The sequence below is a fragment of the Protomyctophum bolini genome, assembly GCF_963924005.1.
Source record: "Protomyctophum bolini genome assembly, chromosome: 13".
NCBI lineage: Eukaryota > Metazoa > Chordata > Actinopteri > Myctophiformes > Myctophidae > Protomyctophum > Protomyctophum bolini.
The window spans coordinates 40,903,328-40,913,978 of NC_137874.1; the positions used below are offsets into that span (position 1 = coordinate 40,903,328).

The following is a 10,651-nucleotide window of genomic DNA, read 5'->3' on the forward strand; positions in this document are numbered from 1 at the left end:
ATAGTTGTTACTCTGTGAGTGTACTAGGCAGACATGAATAGTTGTTACTCTGTGAGTGTACTGGGCAGACATGAATAGTTGTTACTCTGTGAGTGTACTGGGCAGACATGAATAGTTGTTACTCTGTGAGTGTACTGGGCAGACATGAATAGTTGTTACTCTGTGAGTGTACTGGGCAGACATGAATAGTTGTTACTCTGTGAGTGTACTGGGCAGACATGAATAGTTGTTACTCTGTGAGTGTACTGGGCGGACATGAATAGTTGTTACTCTGTGAGTGTACTAGGCAGACATGAATAGTTGTTACTCTGTGAGTGTACTGGGCAGACATGAATAGTTGTTACTCTGTGAGTGTACTGGGCAGACATGAATAGTTGTTACTCTGTGAGTGTACTAGGCAGACATGAATAGTTGTTACTCTGTGAGTGTACTAGGCAGACATGAATAGTTGTTACTCTGTGAGTGTACTGGGCAGACATGAATAGGTGCGAGTGGGTGCGAGTGTGTGCGATAGCCGATCGCTACACGTTTAACCAGACTTTGTTTATACAGTACTACACATACTGTACTATTCATACATTATACTGTATCTGAAACATGCTGAAAAGTTGAATCTGTTGGACTCTGGTCTCCACAGGAATAGGGAATGGCTGCTGAACGAAATACAGAACTACGAGCCCACCGGAGTCGGTTCTCTGTCCCAGGTCAGGGTTCTGCTCATTGGACCAATTGCAGCAGGGAAGTCCAGCCTTGTCAACTCCATCAAGTCCGTCTTCAAAGGACGTGTCACCAACCAGGCCATGACTGGCAGCTCTGGCGTCAGCCTCACCACCCAGGTGACCCTCTGCCCACTGTTACGTAACTCTGACCCACAACCATAACAAGTGTGAACTAATGTTCTTGGTTGACAAAGAGGGCACAGATGAATGCCAGGCAATACAACTTAAATGGTAGTCCCACTGGGATCAGTGTGGGGAGGGAGGAAGTTTGTTGATGCAGTCAACGGTGAAGGTCACTGTTTTCCTTTGTGTTTTGGTTCCTCAGTGAATTCCTCTAAATGTCCTGTTTATATATATGTTGAGATATGTTGAGTTCCTTTAGTAGTGAAGTATGTGGAGGCTGGTTGGTCATCTGCCTGGCAGGGTCAATTGTGTTTTGCTTTTGAAGCTTGTGTGCTTTTTGGAGTGAAAAACAGCTGATAACTTTGACCATTGTACATCCCACAGTATCGCACCTACCAAGTTAATGTTGGAAAGGAGGGCAAACCTCTGCCAATCATCGTGTGTGACACCATGGGATTGGAGGAGACCACGGGGGAGGGGCTTCATGTGGATGACATAAGCAGCATTTTGAGAGGTCACATTAAAGACAGATATCAGGTGAATCTTCTCACATTTCTAACTGAAAACCCTTTTATAGAGTTTTAGTAAAATACTAATTGTGGTTCTTGCTTTGTTGAAGAGGATCATCTTATTTCAATCATCATTGACTTGTGTTGCATTAAATCAACATTATTCAGTCAGTCATACTCATGAGTGAAATTAATGTGGTTTTGTTTCCCCTATACTCTTCACAGTTCAACGCTGCAGTTGCGTTACAACCAGAGGACCCGGACTACAAGAAGAGTCCAGGTCTGGAGAACAGGATCCACTGCGTGGTCTACGCCATCGACGCCAACAAGATCTCCATCATGCCCTCCAAGCTGGAGGACAAACTGACCGCCGTTCGAAGCAAGGTCAACCTAGCCGGTCAGTTGGTCAAACGCAGCATCACTGTAAGGCCCACATTATGCAGCACTGCACGCCCCGAAAATAGAAACACATTGTGAGCTTGTAGATCGGCTATTGTAGGCACTCCATATGTAGTATAATTCAGGCATATCAATGTCAAGATCTCTCCCAGTGAAGCTTGCTTCCAAAATTAATAGTAAAGTTTAACTGTAAGGCGCTGTGGCTCGAAGAAAGTCTCAATGCCACGTGTTGTGTGCTTGTAGATCGGCTGTTTTCAGCAAGAAACCATGGCGTGAGTGGTGTAGGGAAGTCAGTCAAGGATCAACAGAACAACATTTATACATCATGTCAATTACATTTTATCACATACCGTTTTACAGCTGTTGAACATGTTTCTTGTGGTGCTGTTCTCCAGGGATCCCTCAGTTGGTCCTGTTGACTAAAGTGGATGAAGCCTGTTCCGCTGTGGCAGATGACGTGACCAATGTTTATCGCAGCCTCTACATCAGGACCAAGGTGAGTTCTACCAAAGACAAACGATAGGAAACCAACACTACCTCACTGAGCTTGAGTGTGTGTGTCCGTTCATCTGTTGTGCTGTGTTGCTGCAGCTCCAGGAGGCCGGCCAGCGTCTGGGCCTTCCTCTGAACTGTGTGGTTCCTGTGAAGAACTACAGCCATCACCTAGAGGTGGACCAGAACAGTGACATCCTGCTCCTCAGTGCCGTCAACCAGATGCTGCGCTCAGCTGATGACTACTTTGAACAATACATCAACAGATCCAATGATGATTAAAAGAACCCGTTCACAGTCAAAAAGAGTCTGAATACATTTGGACTCTCTGTCGAAATATCTATCTATCTAATATATTATTCATCCCTCCCAATTCTAATACGATACAGGCATTTATAGAAATGATTAAACTCTGGACATTATAGAAATGGATAATTACTGTTAGAACGCAGCTCAAAGGAACCAACCTTTCTGCACTAAGCACCAATATTATTGTTTTATTATTATAGTTGATGCAGCAATGGTCACAAATCGCTTGACCTTCAATGCCATGTTTTACAAAGTGAAAAGTTAACATCATGAACATAGTGAACATTTTAATCTATGCTTACCATGTACATAGTTGTATGTATACCGGTATGCTTTTTTGGTTTTGGTTTTGATTTCTTTTTTTTTTCCTTCATAAAAATGTACCAAAGCTTTCTTGGCTACTGTTAAACAGGATCTCATGCTTGTTCTGAATGAGAAGTTTGTTCTGCATTGAGTTGAATTAAGAAGCATGTATGAGACAAACCACACAACATTATTCCATGGTTGATCTGAGTTTGCAACGCCGTCAGAACCTAAATGGAGGGCAGAGGAGATTGCATCGTCACATTATACCAAAGACACAAGCAGAAATGTTTCAACATTTTAAAGGACTCTCCCATCCAGCCAACCCTCTATTCAGTGGTGTCCTTCTAAAGGACTCTCCCATCCAGCCAACCCTCTATTCAGTGGTCTCCTTCTAAACAAGGACTCTCCCATCCAGCCAACCCTCTATTCAGTGGTCTCCTTCTAAAGCACTCTCCCATCCAGCCAACCCTCTATTCAGTGGTCTCCTTCCTAAAGGACTCTCCCATCCAGCCAACCCTCTATTCAGTGGTCTCCTTCTAAAGGACTCTCCCATCCAGCCAACCCTCTATTCAGTGGTCTCCTTCCTAAAGGACTCTCCCATCCAGCCAACCCTCTATTCAGTGGTCTCCTTCTAAAGGACTCTCCCATCCAGCCAACCCTCTATTCAGTGGTCTCCTTCCTAAAGGACTCTCCCATCCAGCCAACCCTCTATTCAGTGGTCTCCTTCCTAAAGGACTCTCCCATCCAGCCAACCCTCTATTCAGTAGTCTCCTTCTAAAGGACTCTCCCATCCAGCCAACCCTCTATTCAGTGGTCTCCTTCGGGTATAAGACTCTGCAGTAGCATATTAAGACACTCACTTCCACAATAGGTTTTAGGCTACCTGGAGGAATCTGCATCCTAAATGCATCACCAATATGTATACAGTAAATTCAAATTGTAAACTACTTAAGGCAGCACATGAACTTAAATCTGTCACTTAAGGGAATAGCAATATGGGATATTGTAATGTGGACCCGATTTTGTAGACCTATTCAAGTTATGTTTATTATCTGTGGACACTTATTATACACACTGTGGTTATTCTTGTTATCTCTGAGCACAGCAAAACAAATTCCAAATCATTGGAAATTACCGTAGCCTACTTCGTTTTTGGCAACATGTTATTTAACCTTGAATGTTGGTGGACCGGTTGGTAGGATTTGCAAACTGAAAGAGTCCAGGTGAGGTGGATTTCTCACCACGGTGGTGGTGGTGACTTTGGCACATACAGCTGATGTGACAGCTGTCAGTTGTCAGTGAGATGACTGAAGCTGTCATGGGAAGCTATTACCTTTTGATATCAGCAGATGGCACTACAGTCAAAGTAATGAGCCAAATTAAATTATAGTTTAAAAGCTAGCTTTTATAGAGCACCAAAGTCCTGACGTCACTGTCTGTATAGAGGGCGTCAGTCCCCAGGTTCATGTGTTTTTTTAGTTGCATTGAAATCGCCATAGGTGGATTTTATTTTGCTTCATATAAGAACTGCGTTTGAAAAATAAACCGATCATCCCGGCCTTTACACACATATGGATATGAAGGTATCGACTGAAGGTGGAAATGTACAAATATACCCAAAGAGTAACAAAATAAGCGTTAGAAACGAGTCAAATAACCCAGAGACTACATTTCCGGGTAGGCGGGTGGCTGCATATATGCCTGTCCCACAACATAAACTGAATGTTAATTACGTATTTTATTGATATTTAATGTTTCGTGGATAGTACGAGTTGAGTCACCACCAGCTGAGCTTATGTCAACGAGGAACCTCAGGAACGCAATGTGTTGACTGCTGGGCGTGACGTATATTAGCAGCGACATTGCCTTCATATGTAGTTTCAAGGCTTTTGCGGCCACATTAATTCCATTTTCTCCAGAAACTGGCTGTATCAAATATGAATGAACATCATTAACGACACACAGCCACTCCCCTGACAGAAAGGCAGGATGATCGGTTTATTTTTCAAACGCAGTTCCTATATGAAGCGATCTAAAAATCCACCTATGGCTATTTCAATGCAACTAAAAAAATACATGAACCTGGGGACTGACGCCCTCTACTGAAAGTGACGTCAGACTTCGGTGCTCTATTGTTAAAGTGTTAAATATGTCCCAACTCGGCAATGTTGAAAGGCCTTGAAAGCCAGTATGCCAGTAAGAAACGTGCTTTGCTTTTTTAAATGTAAACTTGTGTCAACGTTGTGAAATCTCTCTCTCTCTCTCTCGGCTGCCACTAATTAAAGCAGGGGTGCGTTGTTACTGTACAATACTTTAAAACAGTTGGCATAGGCCGCTTCGCGGATACGGCCATCTTGAAAATAACGCGGTGCATTTTCCTTTTCTTCTTTTCGTTGTTATATAGGATGTGACGGGCTAATTTAAGAAAACAGGCCGAGAACAATCAGAGCTCCGTCCAAACGGGGGAATTGAAGTGATAATGATGAACAATAATAAAGATAATAATTATAATAGGATGAAGAAATAACACTAATACCATATGTCATATTAAACCATGTTTATTAAAACGTTTTTTTAGAATAACACAGATTTCTCCAGCACCTTCCTCTTTCCACTGCTGATCATGTCCAGCGCATGTAAGAATTAACTAGCAATATCGGCAAGTTAGCTGACGCGCGACGGGGTGTTTTAAAAATAATAATGTGTTTATGTTTGACACACGCTGCATGGACGCGTCACCATGGCAACCAATGTCGCCGGAGGCGGTTTGCTTAACGATTTTGACTGCGACGGCGTCAGAGCTGCCGTACTTCCGCATGGCATCGCCGTCCTGAAACAGTCGTTGCTTAAAGTCCCTATCATTGGAGGGGACTGCGTCCACCTCTTCAGCTTTATCCAATGGAAAACAGGCCAGATGTCTTTCTTTTTTTTCCACAGGAACTGTGAAAATAGAGGAAAGAAGTGAAGTATGCATCACGAGGACTGATCTATCAGAATGATAGAGCACGAGTCAGAGCTCCCAGACAATGACCATATAACCCAAACCCAGTGCCTTTATACCAAGGAATAGTACCAACGTACCAAAACCACTATATTGGTAAGAAAAGGAACATTCAATCTATGATTAGAATAAGATCGAAACCAAGGGATCATTAGAAAATAATAAAGAGAAGGCACTGGATAATCTCAACTATAAAAGCAATTTATACGAGTTTAATAGTTAAAGTCTAAATAACTTTTCACTTTGTAAAACGTGGCATTGAAGGTCAAACGATTTGTGACCATTGCTGCATCAATAAAATAAAAAAATTTGGTGCTTAGTGCAGAAAGGTTGGTTCCTTTGAGCTGCGTTCTAGCAGTAATTATATCCATTTCTATAATGTCCAGAGTTTAATTATTTCTATAAATGCATGTATCGTATTAGAATTGGGGGGGATGAATAATAGCTATTAGATAGATAGATATTTCGACAGAGAGTCCAAATGTATTCAGACTCTTTTTGACTGTGAACGGGTTCTTTTAATCTGAATCTTCAAGATCGCTGAATTTGTCGTCGACTTCATCAAAGTAGTCATCAGCTAAGCGCAGCATCTGGTTGACGGCGCTGAGGAGCAGGATGTCACAGCTCTGGTCCACCTCTATCTCCTGGCTGTAGTTCTTCACAGGAACCACACAGGACAGAGGAAGGCCCAGACGCTGGCTGGCCTCCTGGAGCTGCAGCAACACAGCGCAACAGATGGACGTTAGCTTAAAGGAGAATTCCATGCTACAAGGCTTTCTTACCTTTCTTTGTAGTCGTTACGTCCCCACCAAAGAGGTCCAGGTGCTATTTTGTGCAAAAGCTCCTTATTGGCTATTTCCCCTACCATAAGCCCTCAGTGAATTGCATTGAATTGAATGGGGTGTTGTGCTAATTTGCTTATTTCCATCGAAATAAGTAGTAAAGTGTGCCGCTTGGGATATTATTTACATTATGAAGAGACGATATATACAAAAAATGTGTTTATGAGCGATGGAAATAAGCGAATTAGCACAACACCCCATAGCCCCATTCAATTCAATGCAATTCACTGAGGGCTTATGGTAGGGGAAATAGCCAATAAGGAGCTTTTGCACAAAATAGCACCTGGACCTCTTTGGTGGGGACGTAACGACTACAAAGACAGGTAAGAAAGCCTTTTAGTATGGAATTCTCCTTTAACTCAATGGTTCCCAAACAGAGTGTCCCTACATTATTTTGGGGGACACATAACACTCAAGCTCAGTGAGGTAGTGTTGGTTTCCTATCGTTTGTCTTTGGTAGAACTCACCTTGGTCCTGATGTAGAGGCTGTGATAAACATTGGTCAGGTCATCTGCCACAGCGGAACAGGCTTCGTCCACTTTAGTCAACAGGACCAACTGAGGGATCCCTGGAGAACAGCACCACAACAAACATGTTCAACAGCTGTAAAACATACCCAGACCCCAGGCTGTGCAATTGTGATACTTTTGTTTTGTAAACCAAGGACTATATTAGTACAGTATGTGATAGAACATTGACATGATGTGATGTACACTGCAGTATGTGATACAATGTAATTGATGTGATGTGATGATGTTCTGTTGTTCCTTCACTACTGTATGTGTGACAGCATGTGCTTATGATGTCCCTCCACCACTGGTTTATACTTCATTGTACACCAGTATCTCTTGCTGAAAATAGCCGATCTACAAGCACACAACACATGGCATTGAGACTAATTTCTTCAAGTCACAACGCCTTACCATTTATTTTGGAAGGAAGCTTCACTGGGGGAGATCTTTACATTGATAAGCCTGAATTATACTACATATATGGAGTGCCTAAAATAGCCGATCTACAAGCTCACAATGTGTTGCGGTTGAAACGCATAATAAGCTTATTTTGGCTATTTTCAGGGCGTGCAGTGCTGCATAATGTGGGCCTTACAGTGATGCTGCGTTTGACCAACTGACCGGCTAGGTTGACCTTGCTTCGAACGGCGGTCAGTTTGTCCTCCAGCTTGGAGGGCATGATGGAGATCTTGTTGGCGTCGATGATGTAGGCCACGCAGTGGATCCTGTCCTGAAGACCTGGACTCTTCTTGTAGGCCTGGGCCTCTGGTTGCAACGGAACTGCAGCGTTGAACTGTGAAGAGTATAGGGGAAAGAAAACACATTAATTTCACTCATGACTGACTGAATGATGTTGATTTACTGCAGCTATCTCTCTAATGCCCTATTTAAATTAAAATCATTATGGGCATATACCTAACAATGGATGCCAAAAAAAATGGGCAAATTCTCATTTCTGTGTTTTTATATCAAAAGTCCATAAACATATATTTTTAATCACTTCCTGAAAACAAAAATGTGCTGCGTGATGACGTGTAGACATACACATCGATAAAAGCCCAAAATTAATTCCCATGCTTCCTGATTCTTCCTCCGAACCCACCTCACCCCTGCCCACTTTGACAGGCTGGGATGGCTTAGGGTCGACGACAGAGTACAGCATCTTGCAATGGGTCTGGTCCACAAGATTTGATACACCACCAAGATATGTACCTGTCTAAATACTTCCTTAATGTAAACGAAGTCCACACAGACAAAACCAGAGGGAGTGCAACAAATCATGTACATAGCCTGGAGGGATGTGACGCTCTGATTGGTTCAGAAACTTCAGAGCCAACGTACGTTTCAGGCTAAAACGTCAAAATAAAATGTCCATCATTTCCGTTTCCCTATACACCTTTAGTGAATGATGACTGAAATAAGATGATCCTCTTCAACAAAGTAAAGTAATAACCGCAATTAGTATTTAGCTAAAACTTGGAAATGTGAGAAGATTCACCTGATATCTGTCTGTAATGTGACCTCTCAAAATGCTGCTTATGTCGTCCACATTAAGCCCCGCCCCCGTGGTCTCCTCCAATCCCATGGTGTCACACAAGATGATTGGCAGAGGTTTGCCCTCCTTTCCAGCTTTAACGTGGTAGGTGCGAAACTGTGGGATGTACAATGGTCAAAGTTATCACGTTAAGCAGTTGACCAACCAGCCTCCACATACTTTACTCACTACTAAAGGAACTCAACATATCAAACATGACATTTAGAAGAATTGAAAGCTGAGGAACCAAAACAGAAAACACAAAAGGAAAACAGTGACCTTCACCGTTGACTGCATCAACCAACGCCATCACGACATTGATGGGAAATCCCAGTGGGACTACCAGTTCATATGCTTGGGCTGTTCTGTTCACGACTTCTCAGTAACGCTAATAAAAAAGAAGTTAATTAAGTCCTTGGCAGACATGCTATTTTCCTATCTTATCTGTGTGAATATGGGATGAACACATTTTATTGCCTGGCATTCATCTGTGCCCTCGTCAACCAAACCCACAACTACGGTTGTGGGTCAGAGTTACGTAACAGTGGGCAGAGGGTCACCTGGGTGGTGAGGCTGGTGCCAGAGCTGCCAGCCATGGCCTGGTTGGTGACGTGTCCTTTGAAGATGGACTTGATGGAGTTGAAAAAGCTGGACTTCCCTGCTCCCACTGGTCCAATGAGCAGAACTCTGATCTGGGACACAGAACTGATGATGGGCTTGTAGGTCTGTATTTGGACCAGCAGCTTTCTCCTATTCCTGTGGAGACCAGTGTTCAACAGGTTAAACATTTAATCATGTTTCAGATGCAATGTGTGCTGATTTCTTAACTGTTGGGGGCCTCGGCTGCTATTTTTAATGTGGTTGCGCACACACACACACACACACACACACACACACACACACACACACACACACACACACACACACACACACACACACACACACACACACACACACACACACACACACACACACACACACACACACACACACACACACACACACACACACACACACACACACACACTTAACAAAATGTGGTGTTGTTCTTGCAATGCTGTCAAGACCTTTTCTTTCTACTTTGGCGTCATGTATATGAACAATCAAAAAAGTTGGAAATATGTGGCGTCATCATAGGCTAATGGTACGACTATCTATGAAATGAAAACATGGCACTTCATACCCAGTAAAGTATTATATGAATAAACTACAGTATTACAGTAGGCCTATATGGTATGGTTCCATTTATATCAACAGAGACTAATCCAGAGTGACTTACTCAGAAGTCCAGTCTATGTTCCTCCAAGGCTTCTCCAGGGCTTTACATTCTGTTTAGAACAACCAGACAGTTAGACAGTAACCAAAACACAGAAACATCATTTCTTTACATGTTTGTATTGAACTCACCTTCGACTTGGTAAACTTCACATTCAACCAGCTGCAGGTCGTTGCCATGCATTTCTGCGGCGGTGAAAGGATTGTAATAATATCCAGGTTTGGAAATTATTACAGCTGTGTTATTGTTAGCAAGAACAAGATCTCCAAAATAAGGACCATATCTGCTGTGCATGTACACAGCACAAGTAGGATTAGTGACTTGATATTTCTTAACATTTCCCCCGTTAAAGGTGAAAAGAAAAGCCTTGGCATCGTTCCCCCATTGACCACTTTGATTAAAAGATACACTGGTGTATCCCCCAAAGACGTGGCCAGAGTTATTGTAGCCCACGGACAGAGTGGGCCCCTGGTTGTCACATCTCTGGTGGAATGCTGCTGCAGTGTAACCATGGACTGAAGCCTTGTAGAGGAGATTCAGGGTCACGTTTCCTAGCTGGGAGCACAGCGCACTCTGCTGGGCCTTGGTCAGCCTGGGATCCATGGTGGGAGAATGGTCCAGTAGGTTTG

General features: G+C 43.0%; 2 protein-coding genes across 2 annotated transcripts; one reads left to right on the plus strand and one right to left on the minus strand.

The window, feature by feature from the left end:
• The first annotated feature begins 441 nt into the window (after positions 1 to 441).
• LOC308326760 (interferon-induced protein 44-like) lies at positions 442 to 2,807 on the plus strand. The gene is made up of 5 exons (XM_080779778.1): positions 442 to 836; positions 1,227 to 1,379; positions 1,577 to 1,748; positions 2,146 to 2,246; positions 2,342 to 2,807. The coding sequence occupies exons 1-5, from the start codon at positions 801 to 803 to the stop codon at positions 2,522 to 2,524; spliced, it is 645 nt and encodes a 214-aa protein (XP_080635904.1). The 5' UTR covers positions 442 to 800; the 3' UTR covers positions 2,525 to 2,807.
• Positions 2,808 to 5,407: 2,600 nt separating this feature from the next.
• Positions 5,408 to 10,651, minus strand: LOC308326759 (interferon-induced protein 44-like). Its single transcript, XM_080779777.1, has 7 exons — positions 10,154 to 10,651; positions 10,026 to 10,074; positions 9,307 to 9,502; positions 8,711 to 8,863; positions 7,834 to 8,005; positions 7,168 to 7,268; positions 5,408 to 6,571 (listed from the first exon to the last, which is right to left on the minus strand). Exons 1-7 carry the CDS (start codon positions 10,623 to 10,625, stop codon positions 6,377 to 6,379), a joined length of 1,338 nt encoding a protein of 445 aa, XP_080635903.1. The 5' UTR covers positions 10,626 to 10,651; the 3' UTR covers positions 5,408 to 6,376.